General features: G+C 40.4%; 1 protein-coding gene across 5 annotated transcripts in view; it reads right to left on the bottom strand.

Moving 5' to 3' along the window:
• TTC39B (tetratricopeptide repeat domain 39B) overlaps positions 1-26,784 on the bottom strand; it is an 82,857-nt gene that overhangs the window by 48,604 nt on the left and 7,469 nt on the right. The window contains exons 1-2 of one of the 5 annotated variants that reach the window (XM_080371862.1): positions 17,032-17,121; positions 16,492-16,632 (exon numbers count right to left, since the gene is read on the bottom strand). The exons of 2 other annotated variants lie outside the window; for them this stretch is intronic. Coding sequence is in view for 1 of the 3 variants with exons in the window: in XM_080371860.1 (XP_080227986.1) it covers positions 17,032-17,133 (102 nt within the window). In the remaining 2 variants the exon portion in view is untranslated. Of the gene's footprint in view, positions 1-408; positions 467-16,491; positions 16,633-17,031; positions 25,827-26,784 lie in introns of those variants that run through there. 2 more of the 5 variants (XM_080371863.1, XM_080371860.1) reach the window with 2 other exon arrangements.

Here is a 26,784-nt window from a genome sequence, read left to right on the forward strand (position 1 = left end):
GAAAAGAAAACTGAATCAAATGTGCATGTGATTTGAAACTCTGTAACACAGCAGAATGTTATCATTACCAGATAGCACTTAATTCTGCAACATACAGTAATAAATTAATAGTATTATATAATAATAAAATATATAATAGTGTATTAGTATAGATAACACATTATATTATAATACAGAATAATGTGGTAGCAGTAATATTATACAGTAATAATATAGTACAGTAATAATCAGAACATTCACAGTCTACTGGCTTTTTGTTACGCTTTCAGTGCAAAGCATTACCCAAACAGACACATTTCCTGTAGGCCCAGTACATCTGACTACAGCTAACTTAAACCAAAGACCTCTTCCTTTTCAGACTCCAAAAATTCCACCATGTAAATCACAGAGAGCAATGCAGACTTATACCTCAGGAGTTCGTGCAGCCCATCTGATGCATCCAGGATGGACTAGCTGACCAGTGTATCTACACATTAAAAAAAATAAAAAATGAAGTGTTTTAAGTGTATAGCTGATATGCAGGTTGGCTAGAGTATATATACTAGGTCCAGGATGCATTATAGATGACATGAATATACAGCCAGCTCATGCATTAGCAGGAGTTATGTGACCAGTTTGGTCAACATCTGGAAGATATATATATCTTTCCACCTAGATTCAAATTTCAAATTAGAGATACACAGACATAAGAGTGGTTCAACTCAAGGATCATCTTTTTTTCTATCCAGTTTCCAAAACTGGTCTGTAGAAGCGCATAGCAGAGGCAACAGGGCAAACAGGCCTCTCTCCTGCATCTTTCCCTTCACCCCACACTTTGCAGCCTTATGGCAACTCAGGGAATTCCAGGCCTCAATGTGGTTTGTCCATCTAGTGATTTTCAGTAGATCTCTGTTGCAAGTACGGGTCCAGACTCCCTGTGATCCCATATACACTTCTTATTTAAGAGGTAATGACCTCAGCAAGGAATTTCACAAGTCTGCCAGCCATTTTGTGCAAGTAATAATTTCTACTTGAACCTGGCTCCTACTACCTTTGTTTAACATTCTCTAGCTTTTCAACTGAAACACAGTGAAGAATCTATTCACACTTGCTCTTTCCTTGACACTTAAGACACTGAAAAAATCTTTGGTTTATTACCCAAATAATCCATTTTCCAAGCCAAAGACTGCTACCTTAGTTTCTGTTCAAGGACTTAGTTGTTTCCCATTTATGGCTACTCTTTCCATCAAAAAAACTGGAAGCATGATGGAACAAATTGTTCCAAATTGTAACATATCCCAGGAATATCACTGACTTGGTGTGCAAAGGATAATACAAATCTCACAGAGCATCCTCAAGGTATGTAACCACCAATGATACAAGCACTACAGCGCTTGCATCAAAGCTTCCAAAAAGAAATCTTCAAACCAAAACCAACACTAACAGAAGAAACAACTTTAAGTGCCTTCCCAAAACACCAACTGCAGCTTACTTCAAGACTGTCCACTCAGCTAAGTCAACCCACACACTTGGAATATTGTTAGACTCACTGGCAGTAAGGTGGAGGATTAGTGTTTTGGTGGTAATTACCTCAAGCATGATAACACGAGATTGAAGCTAACATTCAAGCAACACTTCAGAAGACAGACCTTCACTTCATTCATTTTGCATTTCTCAGCAAACTCACCAGAAAATGCAGCTGATAAATACCAAGCATTATAATGATGCATTAGATACTGTTTCTCTGGGACAAGAAAAATTCAGCAGTACACTATGGGACCGTGATCCACCCTCCAAAAAAACATTACTTTACTTGTATTTTTAACTGAGGAAAAAATTCTGTTCTGAAGAAAAAAACCGAACTATTGCAAAAGGACAAACTTCATCCTTCACAGATAGAATATACTATTATGTCAGTTTTAAACTACTGCAATTGCATATTCTTTATTGCCTCCAGCTGCCACTACCAAGGAGTAACATGAATATATTTAAATAAATGTTATTAACAGACTGCCCAAATGCTCTCTTTCAAGCTAAATTTGCTGGCTGATGATACTATAGTAGGCAGAACAAGACCTACCGTGAAGAACACAGTAATCAACTTCAGAGGCCAATAAAATAAAGCCTGATCTCAGTAGAGCTGAACTGAGTTTTGAAAAGCTGAACAGAAACCAACAGGAACAAACACCCTGGTCAGAAACCTTGTTACTCATGTCTCCCCCAGACACTGACAGAAATCATCAGTCTTCTAGAAGAGTGCTTCTCTGAAAACTGTTTGCCTCCTCGAGCCACTTCTAGATTCAAGAGGAGATATTCAGAAAAACAAACAAACAAAGCACACTGACAGCTTTTTGAGCACACCTCCATTTTTCCTAAGAGAACAAACTTGACAAGCAAAAGTCACAGTACGTTTAACTGTCAGGAACTTACAAAGAACAGTAACAATAAAGTTGTAAAAATATCTGTGACATGAACCTCTTTCAAACCCAAGAGCAGCAGCTACATACAAGAAGAAAGGGAGAGGTAACTCACAGCCTGTTTAGGTAAGGGCCACCTCTGCCTGGCTGCTACTGAATTTTGTTCCCTGCTATTCACACTGGTGAAACACGTCTAAACATTAGAAGATTAACTATAACCTTAGTATTCTTGGGAATAATCACAGCCTCTGAAGAGACTGTCAATAGAGCTAAAAACATTGTTGAAGGTGACTTCTTCCAGGCTAAAAAAGAGCAGTTTTTCTGAAGTTCTCCATGCTTTACCATTCCCACCACATGCAAAATGGGTATGTATTAGAAGGCAATCAACTTGATAAGCTTGTTTTCATGTCCTTAACTGTCTCACACAAGTTTGTAGTTGGCTCTACACACTCACAGATTCCCTATATATAGAAGAAAGTTGAAGGCACTAAAAGAGAAGCAGTCATCCTCTACTCCATTCCATGCCTATTACAGCAAAAAAAGTTCTATAATCCTAAAATGTAAGGGAAGAGACTGAATTGAAGTACTCGGAACAGCTCCTCCTAGATGAAGTTCTGGGATTCACCACATCCATACCAAAATATGAAAGGTTTCAGAAATACTCAAAACATATTCACTTTTCTCCAGCAGTCTGTTAAAATTTACTTCTAAATCAAGACTGTTCAAGAAGGGGGGGTGGGGGGGTGGGGGTGGGGAAGAGGAGAAAAAAAAAGTGAAGTGTTACACAAAATACAGAGAGCACCCTGAAGACTTCAAGCTGTATATAATATACAAATGTGTATAGGTATGCATAATATGTGTTATATCAATAAAAAAAAATGATCAAGTCATTGATAAAGTTTATCCATTCTTCATAGTTCAGAAGCAGCCCAAAAACATGGATAGACACATTCTTGCACATTTGGTTAAAGCCTAGTAAAGTTCCCATCCTAAACTGCTCATCCCAACACAGCAACTTCCAGCTGCTACAGCTGAAATATCATAAATTTCTAGAGGCGCTTGTTCATTTCAGTCTACAGAAAAGCAGGTTACTTAATTTAAATACATAACTGATGATAGGCTGTACAAAAACTCTTTCAAGCCTAAAGTCATGTGCAACTATATCAGCCATATTTGTGACCTCTACATTTCAGCAGTGTTAGCATAGGAATACAATTTCCTTTATTTACATGGCTGGGGAGACTTGACAGAGACTGAGGTTTTAACAGTCCTTCATTCATTTCCTTCACCTGACTCTGGTCCATCCTGCAGCAAGTCCCAGAGGTCCTGCTCCAGGATGTCCTTGTTTCACCAGAAATCTTCAGAAAATACAAACTGCAATTAAATCCACAAAAAGGGTAACACAGCTTTTTTTTCCAGGCATTCTACTCAAAAGAAATATATTAACATTAACATCGGTACCAAAAGTATCAGTTAAACAACAGTCTTTTAGTATACAATGCTGGCTAATGCTGCAGTTCCAGAGAACATCCATCCAAGAATTTCACACAAATGTATGTAAAACTTCCATTAGATGGCATGACAAACTGATTCAGACTTTTCCACAAATTTAAGGAAAAAAATGGTACAAGTTTTGACAAAGTAAAAATGTCTCCAAATTACTATTTTCTTGAATTAGATCATCTTCATTTTTTCTGGTTGATCACTATAGTGTTTCACATCTTTACGATGTGTCATTTTCAAGATGTGAGCAGGTGTGAAAAGAATTAAGTTTACACAACTTGGAGACAATTCATGTATTGCAAATCCAAGAAAGTCAGACAGCGACATAAATGGGCACTGTATTACTGCAGAAAAACTGGCCACAGTTTCTTTAGCAATAAAAGCGGAAACCACTCACAGCCAACCACAATTCACCTGCAAAGCCTCATGAAAAACAACATGCAAGTGAGACCTTTAAGCTACTATAGCATGTTTATCAGTGACTGTACTTCTGCTGTAATACACTGGTGGAAAGTGGAACAACTGCTTGCCTTGATTATTACCAATTTATTAACGATCTAGATTCTCCCCACTGATAACAACATAACTTCAGAGAACTAAGTCACATAGTATCTAGAAACACTAGCCATGATTTGAAGTCCATACTGGATTGGGCAGGCTGGGGGGAAGCGCAGCCTTATCTCAGAAGTATCAACATAAGATTAGTAAGGCTGCACATTGAATCAACAGACAAACGAGACCACACATGATGGTGAAATAATACTAACCAAAATTAAATACTGTTGCTATACCACATTTACACCTGCCTAGCCACAACTTTGTTTTGCAGGTACTAAATAGAGCACAGTTTAAAAAAAAAAAAAAAAAAAGATTTGAAGAACCATAAATTTAACAGTAACTCCCTTCCCTGGAAAGCCCACATACTAAGATATTGCAAAGCACGGGGATCTATGAAGACAGTTACATATCTAGCAAGTACACATACACCGAGACGTTTTTAGTCCTGATACTTTTATCCAAATTTCTGTTCAGCTATGGGTACATGTAGTTATTTTTGTCTTCTGTAATTCAGCCCCATACCATCCTTCCCCTCAAAAAATGAATGCTAGGTGAAGGTGATAGACAGCAAACACAGCCTCTATCAACAGCCATGCCACCCTGCACACTTTCTGCCTACACCTGTCTGTGGGAAGCACAGCAGCCCATTTGGAAGTCAGTGGCTGGATTCTACATAAAGGCTCCACTAAGAGATCAAAATTTCTCAAACCAACAGGAAGTAAAACACATCCTTCACTGTGTTCACATGAAAATTACCGTATAATCATGGAATTGTTTAGGTTGCAAAAGACCTTTAGGATCATCAAGTCCAGCCACTGACCCAGGACTTCCAAGTCCACCTCTAAACCATGTCCCTAAGCCCCACATCTATGTGTTTTCTAAACACCTCCAGGGATGGTGATTCCACCACCTCCCTGGGCAGCCTGTTCCAATGCTTCACCACCCTTTCAATGAAGAAACTGTTCCAAAGATCCAATCTGAACTTCCCCCTGGCCCAAGTGGAGGCCATTCCCTCTTGTCCAGACACTTCTTACCTGGGAGAAGAGACTGACACTCACCTGTCTACAGCCTCCTGTCAGGTAGTTGCAGAGAGCACTAAGGTCCCCCCTGAGCCTCCTCTTCTCCAGACTAAACAGCTTCAGTTCCCTCAGCCACTGCTCATAAGCCTTGTGCTCCAGACCCTTCCCCAGCTCCATTGCCCTCTCTGGCCACGCTCCAGCACCTCCGTGTCCCTCTTGCAGCGAGGGGCCCAAACCTGAACACAGCGTTCGAGGTGCGGCCTCACCAGTGCCCAGTACAGGGGGACCATCGCTGCCCTGGTCCTGCTGGCCACACCGTGTCTGGTACCAGCCAGGGTGCTGCTGGCCGCCTTGGCCACCTGGGCACACTGCTGGCTCACGCCCAGCCGGCTGTGGACCAGCACCCCCAGGCCCTTTCCCACCAGGCCCTTTCCAGCCGCTCTGCCCCAGCCTGTAGCGCTGTGTGGGGCTGCTGTGACCCAAGGGCAGGACCCGGCACTGAGCCCTGTTGAACCTCACAGGAATGGCCTCGGCCCATCGCTCCAGCCTGCCCAGGTCCCTCTGCACAGCCTGCCTGCCCTAAGGACAGCAACACTCCCCCCAGCCTGGTGTCACCTGCAAACTTACTGAGGGTGCACTCAGTCCCCTTGTCCAGATCGTCAATAAAGACATTAAACAGGACTGGCCCCAGGACTGAGCCCTGGGGAACACCACTTGTGACCAGTCACCAAGAGTTAACTTCATTCTGTACAGGGATTAATTTTACAAGAATTAAGGGATTTTAAATTAAACTTGGTTGACAAGCTCAGAAGCAGTTTCCTAATGCCAGGGAGATGCGCTCTACTACCACTGGCTAAAACTGCCCAGACCTAGCTGAAACGGCAACAGTCTACACAGTGCGTGGGGGCATATGGACTAAATCTCTTTCCTTGATAATACTGAATACAGGAAAAAAGTTTGACCATGGGGAGAGAATGGGGGAGGTGTAAGGAGGAACTGATTTACAACACTCATACTAGACTCATACCAAGACTATGGAAGAGAGGCCTTCCATACGATCTTTGTTTGTACAATGGAACCAGCTTCCAGACAGTTTCTGCAAGTCAGTAGCCACCATACAGTTCTATTACCAAAATGGGACAGAATTTAAAAAAAAATATATATATTTTTTGAACAAAGTCGAGGTATATACTCTTTTTTTTTTCTATGCAACATCATAAATATTTATTAGCCTTAGCCAGGAATACATTAAAAATTAATCAAAGAAACTGGTGACTAAAAGCTTTAAACTCCAGGCCCACAGAAGCAACAACTTAAAATCACTGGGCATTTAAAACTTCAGAGGATTTTATAGCAGTATGCAAGATCCTAAGAATATTACTCAAGGATACAAGAGGACAATATACCATCTCTTCCCTTAGTTGACTTAATTGAGAACTGCTAACAGAAGCTGGAAAATCTCCCCAGTAAACAGCAACAAAATTAGCAAATCCCCCAGACTTGCAAGCTGACTCCCAGTACACACTTCTTGTCAGCATTTTCCATTTGCATTATAAAAATACTGGGATTTTCTTAGTCTTTCAAGTAGAATCTGAAACTTTAGCCAAAGAATTGCTAGAACAGCCCAGTGCTACCATCACAACAAGCAACAAGCAACCGCAAGACCTCAGTTACTGTGAACTGGTTAACATCACACCAATCTCAGGAAAAAAGCAAAACACAAGACAAAAAAACCCACCAAAATAAAAAGCCACAAAAATGGTATTTAATTAAGAAATAATTGCAGCAGAGTTGACACAGTTGGAACAAAAAATTATGATCTGAGAATATGAAAAACCTCTCTTCATTGAAGGAACTGTAAAGACAAACTCTTCAGACTTGACAAGCCCTTTTTTTTACATGCTATGCTGATCTAGCTTCTAAGAGATATCTGATAAAACATAAAGTATGTTAAGAGTTAGCTGAGTAACCAAGAGGAAAAGCAGTTATCAGTGGAAGACAGCAATTGTTTCTAACAGAATTTCTCCAAGGCTTCTTTCTGTTCAATGCAATTTTTAATCAATACTCTCCGAATGAACATAATGCCAATGAAATGTTCACCCATAAGAATCAGTGGAACACACATCAGAATAAGAAAAATTACACTTCCTTTAAGAGATTGGTATGGTTAAGTCAGTCTCAAATAAGGAGACGCCCATGTAAAAATCAAAGAAATCAAACACACAGGTTAAGGTTGTATTATGGAAAGCAACAATCCTAAGACAGACAGAAAGGTCATTTTGACAATAAATTCAATATGAACTCCTGTTGTTAACTTGTTGCGGTTTAACCCTGGCTGGCAACTAAGCAGCACGCAACCACTCGCTCACTCCCCTCACAGTGGCATAGGGGAGAGGATCGGAAGGATAAAAGTAAGAAATCTTGTGGGCTGAGATAAAGGCAGTTTAATAGAGGAAGCAAAAGTCGCACATGCAGGCAAAGCAAGGAATTAATTCACCACTTCCCATGGGCAGGCAGATGCTCAGCCATCTCCAAGAAAGCCGGGCTCCATCACACATAACGGTTACTTGGGAAGACAAATGCCGTAATGCCAAATGTCCCCCCTTCCTTCTTCTTGCCCCAGCTTATATATATTCAGCATGATGTCATACCATATGGAATATCCCTTTGGCTGGTTCAGGTCAGCTGTCCCAGCTGTGTCGCCTCCCAGTTTCTTGTGCCCCTTCAGCCCTCTGGCTGGCAGGGCCTAAGAAATTGAAAAGCCCTTGATTTAATATAAACATTACTTAGCAATAACTAAAAACATCTGTGTTTCATCAACATTGTTATCACACCAAATCCAAAACACAGCAAGCACCACCTACTGAGAAGAAAATTAACTCCATCTCAGCTGAAACCAGGACAGCACATGATCCCTAAATTAATCTGCAACCAGCAGAAAACAAGTTTTAGTGTTCAACTGTAAAATTTTGTACTTTCCTATAATTCAGCCTTCTTAAATATCAATAAACATGTAAGATAACAGAAAAGACCCCATGAAATAGTTTAAGAACTATAACACATGATTTACTTTAAAAGCTACTTAAAATTCCAATCTTTGATTCACCAAAAGCAGGACAGCAGAAGTACTTACTATCTCTGGCTCATACACACAAACTCACAGAAACAAAATCAGTACCAGGCAAAACCTCTTTGGATTCTTGTAAACTTTATTTTTCATCATTACTGTTTTCTGCTATCTCAAATTCACATCTTTCAGGCAGAGTGCTAACTACTGGAGCACACCAGCAAGAACAACCACAGACACTGTCTTTCATGTCTTCAAATTAAGAGTCTGAAAAGCACACAGCGTAACAGTTCAGCTAAGCACAAACTACTAGGTTTGACACCAGCCAAGTTTCATGAAAGACCGTTTTTGTTACACAAGGAGCATTTCTCTGTAGTTCTGACATTACTGTATGTGCTATAACGTGAGCCACCAATGCTTTTACACTACCGAATTTACTGTCAGAATCCCCTTCATAGAATCAAAGCAGTAATGCACATATATATTCCTTTCCAAGTAGTTTCCAAATGCTGCTTTCCCAGCAAAAGTATGCTCATTCTCCTTGTAACAAAGTATCTTTTTCACATACCTGGATTTGACCTTGTTGCTTTAACCAACACCCACTCCCCAACCACTCCACTGAAGCATGAAATATCGGAAATGACTTCTTCACAAAAAGAATGATGGAGGTGAACAGTGCAAGCTCACTCATCTAGAAGTTGTGAAAGCTCAGCTTGACATACTGCTCAGTTAAAAATAAATACATTCAGCTAAGAGAAATTGTTTTTATTACTCTCTGCTGTAAGAGAAGGTAACATGTCTACACACATCTACAAACTTCAGGTACAACAAGCACAAACAAAACCAAAAAGTAATTCTAAGAACTTGAGCTATGAAGCATAATCTGTAATGGACACCTTTCCTATGTCCTAACCATCAGATCAATGTCCTTATGTGTCACATAAGGACAGAATTCAACTGTTGCCTAAATCGACAACAGCATGAGAAAACATCACCTAGGACTGCATATTTTTCCAGGTGTTAAGAGTGAATGTAACTCTCAGCAGTACAGCAGAACCCTGAAACTAATATGCCACTTATCTTGAGCTAATTAATGAAGTATTCATGTAAAGAATTAGCATTGATGAGCAAAATAACATTCAGATTTCTTTTCATTTCACAAACATAGATGCTTTTCACTTCCTAATACTTATTCAGAATACAGAGTACTTTCTACTATGAAGAGCTTAAAAATTGCAACTTTTAGTTACCAATTCATTAGACTTGACATAGCCATTTCTTGCAGAAAAGATTAGTTCACTTTATAAACTAGCAGAACAGAAAAGTAACCTGGGAATTAAACTATGTCTTAACACTTATTGTCAAAAATCCCCAAACATATGACAGAAAAGGTGTTTCAATGTTGTCTTGGCAGCAAAACAACATGGGAGAGTAGAGGAAGACGGCATTCCCAAACCCTTCTTCTCCATCACCTACACACATTTTATTTGCCTCTGTGACACTGGATCCTGGTCTTAATGATTTGTAGCCTAGAAACACGTGAAAAACACAGAGTTCAAAAGGGGAAGGAGACAATGTAGCTGTTACAAAAGAGGAAAACGATTTCCTCTTCCCAGAGACAGAAACAGCCTTGGGGCAGCAAGAACCGAATTGAAATGCACAACTTCCGTTCTCCTCAGTACAACCAATTCTTACATAAAAGCTAAAATACAAGATTAATTTATCTAAAAGAAAAAAATGCACATATTTTTGTGCTTGTGTATTATTTCAAACTCATTGGTTTCTACAAATATAACCCATTGGCTTTTTAAAAATCATTCTCAAAAATATTTGCATAAATTATCAGTGGTTTTCCAGAGAGCTGAGTAGGCTGATTGGTGGCTGTTTTGGAGGAGGTGTGTTTTGCTAGATGTTTTCCATGGCAGATGAAGAACCTTAGCTGTCAAAAACCAAAGATTAAGCTCAGTAGTTCAGACTTAGTTACTCAAATCTTACCCACGTAGCCACATTCAAGAACTTTACTAATGTCGGTGACCTGGTCAGATAAACCCCTCCATATCCCAAAAAGAAAACAGGAGTTGGGAAAGTAGAATCCAGCTTTGCTAGAAGTTTGGTTAAGTAACGAGTTGCTGATCAGTTAGTAATCCAACTTCAGTGTCACTTAGCTAAAAAATCAGATGTCAATACCCACAAGACAAGGGTTTCTCCATCACAGTCTGGAAAGCAGTGGCCTTTCAAAGCAGCGGGTCACCTCAGAATTATCAGAAGACATAGGAAAACATAGTCTTTAAAGAAAATCCACCTTTTTTTTTTTTTTAACAGAGAACAGATGTTTGTAATGGAACTACCTGCCATAACGAAATGCAACTAATCAAATTGCCCACTTGATAAAGTGGACAATTCCTACTTGGCTTTCAGCTGTGTGCAAGCTGGACAAGTCTTAAACAGCATAGTAGCCACACTGTATAAACCAGGTCAGGACTGAGAATGAACATCAACTGAAGGAATTGCATTCAGCAATGTCAGTCATTGTGGGTCAGATTGGATACACAGAGGGAGCAACAAGATGAATGCTTTTCTGAAACTACTTTTAAAGATGGGGCACAAGGCAGCCACACTTTAGTAAACTGACATCAGTCTCGCTTGTTCTGAACACAACTGGCTGAGCTTGTGCTGTTTTAAATGATACCTCTCCCTCATGACTGAAATATCCAACATTTTGCACATAAAAAGCAAGAGTACAGTTTCAGTTAAAGTTGGCTGAACACCAAGGTGGTTTCTCTTTCTGTTTACACTGGCACCTTCCTGCTATTTGACCTGCAGTCATTTTTGCACAAAGAGCACTTCTAAGAGGCAGAGGAATCGGGTAGCAGCATAGAACTTCATTGCTGTAATAAAGCTTTTTTTCTTAATTTTTAAATTAGCTGATCATCTTTTCTCTCCATCTCACACACACACCCTCAGACACCCCTGAGCCCAAAGGAGTGTCACTCAGGTTTGTATTTGTTTGAGCGGCATCAGGAAAACGAACAAATCCCAACACAGAAAACAAATAAATCACATGCTCATTCAGGAGTTCAAAGTCCAGTACAAATGCACCAAAGTACACTCCTCATGGAAAAATCTCTGAGGCGATGGCATATGTTGCTATTCTTGATCAACTTCATTGGACAAAACCAATTGTGAAGCAATTCTAAACTGAAAAGTAGATACAAACAGATGCACCTTGGCTGGATACATCTTCCTTTTCATACTGTATCAAGAATGATTGAGAATAATGTGAAGGTGACTGAGAAGACTGAGAAGGTAGCAACAATACACAACCACTCTTCTCAAAATAGACACCACGTAAGGGAAGACACTGTAAGCTGGTCCTCTCTAGCCATAAGAAAGATTATTCAACCAAATTAATTCTTCTTGCAGCAGACATGTCTTATAAGAACTTTGTGTCCAGCTAGTTAAACTTTTTACAAAAACTTCATCATTGAATTGTTTCACTGGAATTACATAAAACCTCATTAAAATAAAAAAGAACTTTAGTATGCTATTTATCATAAAGTCTTATAAAGTTGGTAAGACAATTGTTACATTTTTCTAGACTTAATTCTTCTGACAGATAACCATAGCACATAAGTACTAGGTACATCTGTAATTTCCAGGACACTGGACATGGGTAAGATACCACTGTTGAAACACGAAGCTGGTAAAGACTTTCCTACTTCCAGTCATATGGATTAGCAACAAACATTTAGCAAACTCCTATCAGCTTCCAAATAGACTCTTCAGTTAATGTTTTCATTCAATAGAAGAGGTAAAGACACGAGAGGTTTCAGAGACACAAGCTGGGGGTTCTTTCAGACAGTAACAGTGCTCAGAAACAGAACAAATGTTTACTCTCTCAACTTGCTTGCATGCAGCCAAGGCCCGAGCAACTTTAAAGTCACTAGCCTCCCTACGACTCAAATACAAAAAACTTGGTCTTATCAATTCTGGCAAAGTTAATATTTCACAGCTAGTGACATTTCACCCATTCTAGCTCAGAAGTAGCCATCTCTCACAAAGTTTAACTTTCCACGACTGGCTAACCTTCACAGAAGCTTCAGCTCAGTCTAGACTAAAGATCACTATAGTTTGCTGCTAACAAAAATGGTATCTCTTTAAGAGATACAATTCTACTGCACAAGGAGGTAGGAGGCTCACTTGGACTCATTTGAGTCAACACAACCTACCAAAAAAACCCCATTACCATTAGGAAGCAAGAAGAACATTGTTGTAAGATCAGAAGATCCATTTCACAAACACCAGGTAACACATCTGTGCTCTTTTTGGAGCTGGGAGGATCCCAATTCTTCCCCTCTCACAAGGGTAGATCTATTCAACAGTCTCATCTAATCTTCCACCTTCAGTCCCATGTCAGATTCCTGAAGTAAATGATGAGGCAAAACCTGACAGTTTTCATTTATGCTACCTTATGCATTATGATATTGTGGGATACTAAAAAAAAACCACAACACAACAAACAAACCCACCTATAGTAGACCTGAAAGCGACAACAGCCAAACTCTCTAATTTTTTGTTTGCTGGCTGAGAATGATTCTCCTGGAAAACCAGCTAGAAGCCAATGAAAAAGAAAAGAAGTTCCTTAAATCACTTGTTCCATGCAAATGGCCTTGGATGGAAAGAACAGTTAATTTCACCCGCTTTCTGCTTCCATATTAGATATGCTACCACCATGACCACTGATAAGTCAGGCAAAAATGGTTATTTCATGGCAAGTAAAAACACTTTCCATTTGTGTTTCTTTCATTATTTCAGTGCTACAACTTCTATTTTTGCCCTGATAAACCTCTTCATTAGTAAGCCTAAGTATTTGCTACTAAACTAAGTCTTAAAAAAACTGAAATCCTTAGATGTCAAGAACAGGTTTATTCAGAACAGAAGGCAAAGAAATAACCCATCCCCCAATCAAATATGTACTTTTTAGTGGGACCACCGTTAGCTGCAACTTAACTGAGCTGTTGACCCCGCTGATCAACATTAGAGACAGCGAAAAACTATAACCAACCAGTGCTCAAAAATAGGGAGCTAAAGAACAAGAAGGTTAAAAAAAAAAGGTAGCAAACACAAATTTCTAATGCTAAAATGGATCATAAATCTAGACCATTTCAAAGGCTTTAAGCCATCAGACAAAACATAAAAGAGAGAAGTAACAGCAATTAACCTCCAAGCATTGTGGAAATGTGCTTATCTCTTGACAGGCCAGACACAATCTCATAATAAAGAAGTGTGGGAAATTCAAAAGAATCTATAAATTGTGGGGAAAAAACTAATAATAAAAAAATAAAACAAAAACACAAACCATCTTGTCTCTGGTTTTGTAAAAGTCATGAAACTTTAAGAGTTATCCTGAACTGAATCCCGTCTTTCCAAAATACCTGGCTGTTTTATAACAAAGGGTCAGTCACTGATTTTTTTCTCCAATTCCAGTGCTCAGAAAAGAAACAAATGCCATCACTTTCACTAGATGAAAGGGTATCAGCTATACTTTGATGGCATAATGATTGATACCATGGCTGCAGGCTTTGGAATTCTTCTGGTGTAATTTTTTTCAGGACAACAGATGTCTTACCTACCATGGAGAATTGCATGGCTTATACAAGGAGGCTTTCTAAAGATCTTACTTAAATGCAACTTCAGTTGTCATACTTCCACAGACTTCCTTGATCTCATTCACACAACAATGTGCTTTATGGGTTTTAAAAAAAACACCAGGAAAATAAGAATTGCTCAAGTCAGATAGACTGCAATCCACTGTAAAAAAACAACTGCATAATCAAAGTAAGGGGTGCTGTTGCTAGAGCATTCATGTACTTCAGGGACAGGTTCTATTATTGTTGCTTGGTACCTACCAAGACCAGAATTCAAATAATTTATTTTTAAATAGTAATAATAAACTTGGAGTTTTATCTTAGTGTTGTGACGTACCAATAGCACATCTGAACAGAACGTGAGGTCTCTGAAGTGTATCATCAGCTGTACTTGTACCATGAAGAGAAACAGTCATCTATGAAAGCGCAAGCAAGTAGAGCAGCAGTGCTTTCTGTAAGTTTTTCATCAGATAAAATTTTAAAGTTGTATCAGAATTACTAATATGTTTTCATCATTACAAGAGTTATGCCCAGGACTGACAGAAGTGGTTACTAAGAGATTTGTCAGTGTTTGGTGGTGGTTTTCTAGAAAAAAACTGTGCTGAGGTATTTGCAATTGAGATTAAAATACATTTACTGAATTTCCGAAGCCCTTCTCCAAAGATCTGTTAGCATACAACAGTTTCCAGGCTTTGATGAGGTCTTTAGTACCACAATCAAGTTAATGTTACGCATGGGTAGCTTTTAGCAGGAAGCAGCAAAACTTCAGTTCTAGTCTCTCTGTCCTTACCCCACAACATACCTGACTTGGTAATGCAATGTACTATGTTGAAAACAAAATAAATCAATCACATAATTTTGAAATTTTTTAAAAAAGAAGAAACTTGCACATATCAGGATGGATCAAACAAAGTCTGTAAAGTGTAAGTCAAGCTGCAATTACAAATTGAGAGTCAGTCTTGACTCAACATAAGAAAGAAGCAGACAGTGGAAACCACTGCCCTGTAAAAGAAAAAGGGTAAAATATAAACAGCTAAGAGGAAGAGCACATTGTGTTGTCCTGAACTCTTCCAGGCGTTTTCAAATACAGATGCTCAATGCTTACTTGTTTCCACAGATTCCTAAAGCTGCTAAAAAAAAATATGCTGATTATGCAACAGGTTCACCATGCACTTACTACACACAGATCCAGACAAAAGCATCAAAACTCTTACAAATTACAGTTTCCTGAAGGGCTATTTTGACAGCGTTCCAGATTGCTTACCAATTACAATGTAATCAATAATCCTAAATAAATCTCATTACTGCCGATACCAATACTTTTCAGAGATGACCTCAAGCCGGGGAACAAAACATGTTGACGACATATTAAAGATGATTCAGGGCCAGTTATGTTTGCTGGTTTGCCTATAACTAATCAAAAAAAGGGAAAATATGAAAGGGACGTTAATATGATCATCTTGGGTATTAACCTCCCTCAGATTAAAAGATCCTCTTGACTACACAGCTGGTTACTCATCTGTACAGAATGCAACAGCAGTTGTTACACATTTAGCACCACAAAGTTCTATTTTATAGTGAAAAGCAACTTAAGTGATTTTTATTAACTGGTTCATTTCCTTTAAAAGGCGGCCTTGTTGCAGTAACAGCAATTCCCACAACCCTATTTACGATAACGTTGATCTCATTACAGAATTTGAAAGTCTCTATGGGTATCTTCTGCTCCTTGTACTAACTGCAGTAACAGAGCAGCAGAGCTTTAGAAGCCAACATTATCTACAGTTAGAAGTGTATGTAATACAGGATTGAAGTAATAACTTTTGTCCAGAGAAAAACAGACACAGGTCATCTTCCATCTCTCCTAGAAACAATCAGATTTTTTTCATTAATAGAAAAGCATCATCTTAAGGCTACTGAAACTTAACTTTATACTAGTAATGAAGCTAACTAATTCCTAGCCAATTTGTAAATATGTTCTAGAGAGTTTGTGGTCTTTCCACCAGAATGCAAGTGAGACAGACAAAGACCTAACACAGAAATATAGCGTCACATTCAGACCAAGTGTCATGTTAAATTACACTAAGCACAATCGGGTCTTGACTTAACCAGGCAGTAAGCTAGAGTGTTACTTCTTCCTAGGCTACTTACAGGCAAGCACAAACAGAAAACACTCATCTGAAGTTATGAGGATAACCCTTACATAAAAAAAAAAAAAAAACCAAACAACAAAAACAGACAGAAAAACAAATTCACAAGTAACAGCTGCCTTCAAATTTCATTAACATAAAGTTACACTTAACCTATTAATGTCCCCCCGAAGTTTTGTTAATGAGTCATGTGTCTATAGCTTTCCTTCTTCAGTCAAGGCTCCCCCTGCTTTAATTCTTCATCCAGTCTATCCCCAAGCAGAGCATGGTATTTCTTCAGGCAGTGCAAGACAGCTGCAGGATCCAGAAGAGAGACACTGAATAGACTACACAGGTGCACTGAAAGCAGTATGTGTTTCCCCATATATAAGCTGTAACATTTACCTACACATTAAAGCTTGACAGAAAGGTGCAGTTACCCCCCGCCACATCCCCTACACTCCTTGTACAGCTTTCTGTGATGTCATGAGGAATTTATAACCTTTGGAAGTTCTAGCTGGAGTGTAACAACAAGGACAGAATAAATATACAGTTGTTACCAGATTTGTCACTTCTGCCCAAAGGGTCACTTTACCCCAAATGCAAGGTTACAGAATGTCAATGCCTCTAGGAAACTGCTCAGGCACACACACTCCCTCCTCCTCTTCCCGAAAGGTTATAGCCCTCTTTTGGCACTTTGCATTGTGTACTCACAGGCAACCAGAGCATTGCTTCCTTTACAACAAGCCCACACTGCAGCAAGTGTCCCGTGAACTGGCTGTCATGACTCACGCTGCGCAAAAGGAAAGCCCACATGACCACAGGGTCCAATCTAAAGCACAGAACCTCTGCACACCACTTCCTCCCGTCAGCACCCACAGACACAAAAACAGAAAAGCCAAACTCGTCACACAAGGCGTAGAGTACTTCTTTTAAACTATGAAAAGAGAAGTATCAGCCAGACAACTATTCTAGGCTGCCAGGGAACTATTTATGTCACAAGTGATCTCTGCCCGTTCCTGGTATCCATATCCATTTTCACTATAGCCCACAGTCATCATATACTAGAAAGTTTTCTAATTTGTGGTGGCTGTTGCAAAGTTTTCTGAAATCTCACATGATTTCTTAATTACTTCTTCAGACTGTGCAAAAAACACTGACCAAAGGGTAAGATTTCTATGTAAGAAAGATACAATTTAGACCACTTTCTACAACTATTAAAATGTAAGTTTAGTAGTTTCCAGAACTCACCTATGTCATCCAAAGAAACCAACTGCTACTGTAAGGTATGATCTACACAGATACAAAACTCATACAAAGTTTACCTTCCCAGTGTAAAACCACATGCTCTACTACCCCTAACACTGACCAAAGCTAAAATAAACACAAAAGACCAAACAAAACTTCTGTGTTTAGCTTCAGTCAAGGACAAGAGGAACACGCTTCAGAGACAACTAAGAAACCAAGCCCTGTATCCTGGGCTGCCATCAAAAATTTTAACTTCAGCTGCCCCTTCTCGCACTCCACCTGTCCTTGTAACAGCAGAGGATTTCCACAAACAAAAAGCAACACACACCAGGGAAGTTATGTGGGTTTAACAAAAAATAAAAATCACAACTCAAACGAACCCAAAATGTTAACAACACTGGAAAAGTGAGGTCTTTGAGGGATGTCAGGAGAGTTCCCTTCTCTGCTGCACCACAAGGACATGCACTCACTGACAGAATTAAAGGCAACTGCTCAAATCCCATTAGCCAAGGGAGACTGCTTTTTGCAGAGAAACTAGTTTAAAAGTACCATAAACTACATCCCACACTTGCAACTCTTAAAACCATTCAGAGAAAGCATACAAGCACCTTCCTACCACCCAGTCTCTAGTCCTTGTCCCCACACTTTTCTTCCCCTACTCCTTCAGTTGTGCCAGTGCAGTTAACTTTGATGACACACCTGTAAGCTGAACAACTTAGTTGATTCAGCATGAAATCCCAAAAGCAAGGCACCATGGACACAGAGCTATAAAAGCTCTCCAGTAACTACTTGCCTACTTTCCCTTAGAGGCAAGAATATCCCTTCTCTTCACTCAGGCACATCACTACTTAAATCTGCAAGCTCACTTTTCAACTACTCCAGTGTACAAAATCACAAGTGCCAATTCAGAAAGCAGTTACAAGGAGTCCTCCATGGTAGAACTCTGAACTGCAGAACAAGAGAATAAATATAGAGCATGACTTGCAGGAGGTCCGTTGGGACCTGATTTGTGACACTGGCATAAGACTGTGCTTCTGTTTCCAGTTCACAAAAAAGCCGGGACAACTTTCATTTACTTTACAATTCCACTCCAAACATATCAGTTAACTCAAATGAAAGATCAAAATCCCACCATTCAAACAAGCAAAATGGACTTGCAAACAGCCCACCATAATTTATTTCACTTGGGCCTTAACAGTCCTTTGGTGTTCACTTACTGAGAAATACGTTCACTCTGAAACTTAACCACACAACTTGTGTGATCCCTTCTACTCAGCATGACTTGAATTTACATAGTTCACATTTAGCTGAAGTCGCAGCTCTTTGCCAGACTAACCATTGCATCTTCCAGAAGTGACTGGCCATGAGCTACCACATATTTTCCACTGATAGAGGGAGCTATAGCCATATATAGCTCTTTAATCCAAATTACATTAAAAGACACAGACACTCAGCTGCTGCTGAATCTCTCTTTCTCAAGGTTTTAAAGAGACTTTTCTTAAGCTCAGTAGAACGCAGCTTAACAGAGCCAGCTACTTCAGTGGTGTCAAGTAGCAGTACACAGGGAGATACATTTAACTGGATTTTCCAGAGCTGCGCGTGTTTTTCATGCTAAGATTTCTCCATCTGGACAAGGCACAGATTTAGATACTCCTTAATACTACGTTTAAGCCACTGAGTCTTACCTTAAAGTTCTTCTTTGGGTCCAAGTCACACACTTAAATTTATCTAAACTGCTTTGTCTCCAATGTTTAGTTGCCATGCTTTTCACATTTCCCTTGACAAAGAACATTATAATCAACATGACTAACATATGATAAAGATTTAAGGATATAATAATCTAGTATTTAGATAAAAATGGATCAAACACACTCACTCCAGCTCCCCCTCAATGCAGTTAATAGGATTCCTTTTCAAAACATTTTCCTTGCCGGGAAGGCCCTAACAAATTGTATATCACAAAGCGTTCAGTTATGCTACAGTTTATTAAAAAATAAGTAAAGAAGCACTGAAGCTTCACATCACATACTATGACTCTTTTCAGTCATTATTTGTAACTGTTCCCATGAAAAATTATTTCCTCAAATTCAAGTGGGAAAGTTTTGTACAGAATGTGTAATATTTCAGTTTTTGACATGTTTCTTCAGCAGCAGCTAGCCAGGTAAGCTATAAAATCCCTAAAGATCTGCACAAATTTGCTTCACCTTAAAAAAAAAATAAAAAAAAAAGGACTCTTTAATAAAGCCACAACTGGTAATTCTGTATGTCTGCCGTATTTTCAACAGCAAGCTCAGGTTTTGCCTCAGGACATTAGAGTAGCCGTTTAACAGTGAATTACTATTCATACTTCTTTAAAAAAAAGAAAGTATTAAATGAAAAAAAGTAATTTGTTCCAGCCCTGGAAGCTTCCTAAGTTTGCAGAAAAGGAGAAAAAAAAATAATAACCCACACACCACAAAAAACACAGAGAACAAGTTTAGCTAGCTGCCCCACTGCATTGCGTTATCAACAGTGCTAAGGTAGAGAACCCAGATAAAACATCTTCCTAGTCCATAATTTCTTGGTCAAAATAAAGGACAGTGTGACATATTCTACCTTTACAATCACACTTTCCTCAACTAAAGCTAATGGGAATATTTCTTCTTTCTTCTGGCCACCTACTACTAGGTACAGCCAAGTATTACTACTCAGCTCTATACACCACGCTTCCTAGAATAACCAGTACGGCCAACTGGTGCCAAACACAGAAATTACTGTCTTCAGAAACAGGGTTCTTCCAGACCCTCTGTTTTTATGACAGACTGTCATTGTACATCCTCCAACAAAAGGATTTCTGGATAGCAAGAGTGCGCGCGATGCTGACTCCTGGAGACAAGAAGAAATCAAAGCAATGCTGCACACCCGAACACTAGCTTGCAAAGTTTATTTACTAATCTATTGCACAGTAAATGCATGAGAAGTGGAATAAAGACATGACACACTCACTGCATCATAACAAAAAGTATCACTGCTAACAAGATCTGAGGTATTGACTATCCTGCGTTACTATGTGGTAGCAGCATTGCTTCCTTACTCTAGACAGAATAAGATGACAGGCAGGTTTTCACCGGCTTGATAAGAAAATCTTACTTTTAGCACCTGCTGTTTGGGAATAAGTACACAGGTCCATGATATTTATTTGCTACTGACTCACCTGAAACATTTTTTTGAGCCTCAGAGAACTTAGAAAAGCAGAAGAAGTTTTTAGCACTCACACACAAATTCTCACATTTCTGACCACCTATGGCACAAAGGTCTTGGACATGCCCAGGCTCTAATCAGAACACACGTCAACAGCAGCAGAGATCCACCTCTGAAAGCCAATTCTCAGGTCTTCAGTTGCACGATTTTGCTCTCTTTTCAAAATGAGAGCAGTGATCCACCATGTCTGCTCCTACAAGTATAATATTGTTTCTATTAATCCAGAGGAAACAGCATGTGTGAAAACCACTGCCCATCAGATCAATGTGGTCTATCAGGCTGTACTCCTGCCAGCCTGCCCCCAGCAACTATGATCTTACCTCCACCTTGTCTGCTGGTGCCACGCAAGAAGAGAAAGCCCTATTACTTATTTGAAATTTCCCTTGTCATTGCAAGTCCTTTTGGTTAGGTAAGCTATAGGAGACTTACTTAACAAAACAGGAGGCATAAGACTATGCATGCTTATCACCTACTCATACGTTGAGTCATCCTGGGCTATGCTGCTATATAACCCATGGTCTGCCAAGAAGCAATTGTGTTCCTTTTCTCTTTCAACATGCAACTTCTTTGCCGTGAGAACAGGAACCCTTACCCAAGACAAGTCATTGACCTCCAGCAGTTCCAACAAGCTTATCAGGTCTAGAATTTTGTTGCAAACACACTGGCACCAAGATATCAACAAGGGAAGAATATACATTTGCAGAACTAAACATGCTTCCACTAAGTCGTAATTCTCACACAGATCTACCGTAACTACAAGAAGAATCTATACCCCTTTAAGTTTACACATGAAATAGAGTTGTCTTTCCATATAGTGTATGGCAAGCTTTCAGCTACAGTTACCAAGACAGCTATAACCATAAGGACGGTAAATTCCACCGCTCAGTGCAAAGACTTCGCAAAAGATATTAGATGCTGCTTTCCACAACAGAATAGAAGCTTCTCCATATGCAAAGAAAAAACAAAGCCTTAAGGAAAAAACAAAAAGAAATTACTCTTAGTTTTTGTTCTACTTTTTTTCCATCTATATACAAAATAAATATCACCACCTCACACAACCCCACAAAAAAAAAAACCAAACATCGAAAAGAGAAGTAAAAGCAAATCATAACAGACAAATTCACAAGTTTATTGGTCAGCCCTGCCTCCCTAGGAGGCATCTGGTGCTTTCCACAGTAACTCCACCTTTCTCCATATCCCCTGTACCTTTTATCCCTTAGTGTGAGGAGGAACGGCACACTAACTAACTAAAGTGAATTAGTTTCATCATTGTAATGAAATAATAAGAAAGTTTAATTGGAACAGTTACATATACTTCCTTTTCCCTTCCAGGAAACCAACAAAGACTTAAGCCACATTTTCTTTTCTCAGTCTACCTGGCTTTCAAATTTGGTCACAGACAACCAAGGGGCTCAAACAGATGTATGAAGCAAGCTCCAGAAAGGCAAATAAGAAATAGAAAAAAGTGAACAATAAAAATTAGGTATCTCAGAAAATAAGGTAATATAAAATTGAGAATACACATCTTACCTTGAATAGGTGGTTGCATGGAAAAATAATACCTCAACAAGTACACCCATGGCTAAAACAAAGTTTTATTCAAAATAAAGACCCTCAGAAGCAGAAACAGCAACAAAGTGTTATTTAATAAAGAAGAAATTAGTAGTCACGCTCAGTTTTCCCATGGTCCTTTTCTCATCTGTGCTGCTGGAATAGCATGCCCATCATCTTAGAGGCAGATGTACCTTGACAGTAGGATGGGGCCAAAACAGGAACAGGAAACACAGGTGAGCTAAATGCCAAAGCACAAGCCTTCGGAATAAGCCAATAAAAGTTCAAATATTACATTCTCCAGTTGGGCAAGATCTACTTCTCTAGAGAGACAAAACCAAACAAATTAGATTAGGATGTTTTAAAACAATCATCCTTCATGACAGGAATTGCCCTTACTACCCTTTCCCAACTCAGTATTCCCACATATTCTTCACTTTTTCAGGTGAAAAATGCATCATAGTGGCCTGTTTCCAGCTTCCCAAAGTCTCCAGGGCAGTACAGCTACCACCATTTCTCACCACTGAAACTCTTCTTCCAGGCTGGAATTACCAATCAAAACTGGTGAAGAATCCTCCTAAACAAGAGAGCAAGAACAGCCAGTGCTGCACACTTCTGTAATTTATTCTAAAGTACATTATTATATTAAACTACTGGTGGGAAGAAGCATACCAGCAGCAAGTTCTTTGATTACAAGTGCAGCAGCTGTTGCAGCAGTGGATGAAAAGCTTGAGTACTTGGAGTACTAACCAGTACTAAACAGCTTTTGAGTTAAAGACAGTGCTGGTATCATTTTGGAATTAGTTCTGGAGATAAACTGTCCAGGCTGATAAAGCCAGCCTGTACAGTGTTTGTCCCCACTTGGGCAGTTCAAGAGAATACGGCACACATTATCGGGTCTTCATTACCTAAATTTTCCTTAATGTTACTTTAGAGCTGAGGCACAGATTAGCTGAATTGGCCAAGCTGTCCTTAATACAAGCCTTGAAGTCAACCACAGCAAGGGCACCAAATCACTTTCAGATCTGTGTATAATCCTTAGTCTGGCTCAGTGCGGCCAAACAAGGCATTTTTTTTTAGCATCTAGATACTTCTTTACCATGATCCTTTGTCTGGCCAAAACACTCGCATGCACAAAAGCCAAGGTTGGGTTTGCTGGTTTTTTTTTAATGGATAGGGAATCCCCAAGTAACCAATTAAGCTGGCTTTAAGACTTTGAAAAACCAGGGCAGCACAGAGTGAACTTAATGTGAAGCAGATCTGGCCCACTATTTTAAGTAATCTTTAGACTGGGGTGGGGGGGAGGGCAGCAGGGAGTGGGGGCTTAAAGTTTTGCTTGAAGACTCTGCAATTGCTGGAAGTGCTCCTTTGCCATTAAAGTTAAGCATATCTGTCCTAGATTTGCAACCTGTTCCTACTAATACGAGTACTTTTAGCAGGTCAATTCAGTGTCATATAGTGGTTTAAGTGCCAATGGCACCTCACATTGTGAGTTCACAACTGGACACACCACAGATGGCCACTTTCACTCTGATCACATAGCACCTAGGAAACTGCTTCCTAGTAGAGGATGACCACACACACTAACACCCAGGAAGCAACACTGCTCAGGAAAATCCCAAGTTTAATAACCACTTGTTTTCCCAGATGAGCATACCCCTAACACCATCTCAATAATAGAGCCTCTTAGGCTTAGGTTTCCAACTCCTGTTGGTGTTTGGTTTTGTTGTTGTTTTTTTTTTTTAAAAAGAAAGAACAAAACACCATGCCTAAACACTGGACTACTACACTGTATTAGCTGAGGGGAAAAACCCAAAGATTTATTTACACTTCACACCACTTCCTCACCATGCCCACTGGAAAGCCAAGCTGGAGGACAATGAGGCATAAATCAGTAAAAAAATTAAATATAAACAAACAAACTATCTGACACTTCCTTGAGCTGAAAGAAGTATAAGGAAAACCAGAAATTTTACTCATCAGAGACTACAGCAGGGGCCAGCTACCTGCTACCTTAACCTTGGACTTTGGAAGCAGGGTTCTTCCTGGTCAATATCCTGTTAAGCAGGAAACAACTTCAAGGTTTAGCTTAGCATGTCCTTCAAAGCTTCAGGGATGAGTATTCACAAGTCCCTGCAAAGCAAAATTATGTGCTGAAAGCTATGTTCTTATAGTACTAAGCATGTACACTTTTAAAATCAGGAAGCAGAGTTCCCATCTGGCATACTTCATGTAAACATTATTTAGATGCACACAGCTCTTTAAGAGCAAAGCTAACAGTAACATTCCCCAGCTTCAGTTCCCCAACACCATAACCGCCGCTAACACTTACAAAAACCCCACCTAAAACACTTAAAACCGACTACCTCATGCATGAAGTGCTGAAATCCAGCTTGAGTAAACAGATGTGGTAAACCCATAGGCAAACCCAGCTTACAGTGGTCTAGACTTCTGTTACAGAAGCAGTGACTCACCCCAATATCAAGCCACTGTTCACCCTCCCCTCCTGAATTCTGGGATCTCACCAGGAAAAATCCAAGCACTCATTCCATTAATAATTCTGGTCCGTTTGAGACTCCAGCAAATCAAGCACAGGTCTCTGCAAGGATCACAAAGTCTTTCGAGCTCATTGGAGAAAGCTTTGCACTTTTTGCAGTCTGTTGCTTAAATTAAGCCTTTTTCAGGTACTTTTATGCCTACCTTTCAAATTGTTTGCATGGCAGCTTCTTTTTTTCTAACAAAGCACTGACACTCTATAGCAAAATCAGTGAAGAATATTCTTCCATATTGTTCACACAGGGCAGCTGGGCTGTAAGTTGCTAAATACCTGTTGTAACAACTGTGAATTCCAACTACTTGCTTCCTGAAAACAGCAAGCTTCTTAGTACCTTGTCCTCACTGGTACTACTCTTTATATCTGAACAAAAAAACTCAGCTCTGCAGAGATCACACTATGATTTTGCACTGATTCACTTCAGTATACAGCAAAATTCAAGCATTTCACATCCTCTTCCCCTTATGCCTCCACACCATAACCTCAGGAAGCAGCAATTTCTATAGCACGCTCTGAAATAAAACTTCTCAATATAACCCAACCTTCCAACCATGAAAAAGAACAAGATGGTTTTTATCATCTCTTCCAGAAACATCTTCTGCAACTGCCAAATACAAAACATGAGGACTCAAATGAACTACACCTCATACCAAGTCCCACACGTGTATTTGTCTGTTGCCCTGTTGTATAAAACACTGCCTTACTTCAGAAACGGGGCACTTACTACATCCCTGTTTTCAAAAATCATCCCAACATGGTTTAAAAAAAGAAAACAAAACAACAAAAAACAAAAACCCAACTATGATGTAACCATATGATTCATAAGCCTTCAGCAAAGTTTGGCTGCAGGCGTGCCTTACAAATCTTTTGAAGAAGCTGCTGAATGTACACAAAGCTAAATTCATTCATTTTAGATTACACAGCCAGAAATCAAGTCAATATTCCCACATGTGCACGCCAGGACTGCAATCTACTGTGTTCAAAAGCACCATCCAGTTAAAACTGCCTCCAGTTTTGCAGTAGTACCTTTCTCCAAAGCTAGTCTAGGAGACCCTTTACTAACACCAGCCTTCCCAGGGGTGCTGTCAACGAGTTCTGCCACCGCGTCTTTCAGTACCAACAGGATACAAAGGAAACGTAAAAGTTCAGGTCATCACTTTAAGGAATTCGTGCTTGGGCTGTTTAAGAGACCTTTAACAAAGCAACAGCGAAATTACGAACTCCAGCCTATAACGCACCTTACATCAAGTGCGGCTCTGCCCGATTCCACTTCCCGGGCACACGGACTGCCCAGCCCTCCCGCGGCAGGACGGCGCACACTGCGCCCACGACGAGGCGCCGCAGCCCCCCCGGCCACCCCGGCAGTAACGCCTGCCGGCCGACCGGCCCGGGGCACGCAGCGAATCCCGCGGCCGCAGCCGCGCCGAACCACCCGCGCAGCAGGCAGCGGTGCTGCCCGCACACCTGCGCTGCGCTGCCCCTGCGCTGCCGCTGCCCTGCGCGGGAGATGCGCCGCCCGCCGCCGGGCAGGAACGCGCACCGGAGAGGCGGCGCGGCGAACTCGCACGGAGCAGCGCGGCGCTGACGCGGAGCTGGGGTATAAGAAAAAATGGGAAGAGGACGAGGCGGATGAGGGGAGAAAAATCACAGCGGGGGGCTGGAAAGGGGCTGCCCGCCACCCCAAGTCGCCGGGAAAACTTTCCCCAAGTCCCGGCGGCCCCTCGCCCCACCGGCGGCCGGGCCTGACCCGCGGGGAGGGGGCTGCCCGCCCGCCCGGCCCCGGCGCGGCGGCAGGTGGCGATGGGGATGCCGGCGGAGCAGGGTCCCCGCCCGCACGTCCCCCCGCCGCCGCGCCGGCAGGGCATGACCGACCG

Source organism: Falco punctatus (assembly GCF_963210335.1).
Source record: "Falco punctatus genome assembly, chromosome: Z".
NCBI lineage: Eukaryota > Metazoa > Chordata > Aves > Falconiformes > Falconidae > Falco > Falco punctatus.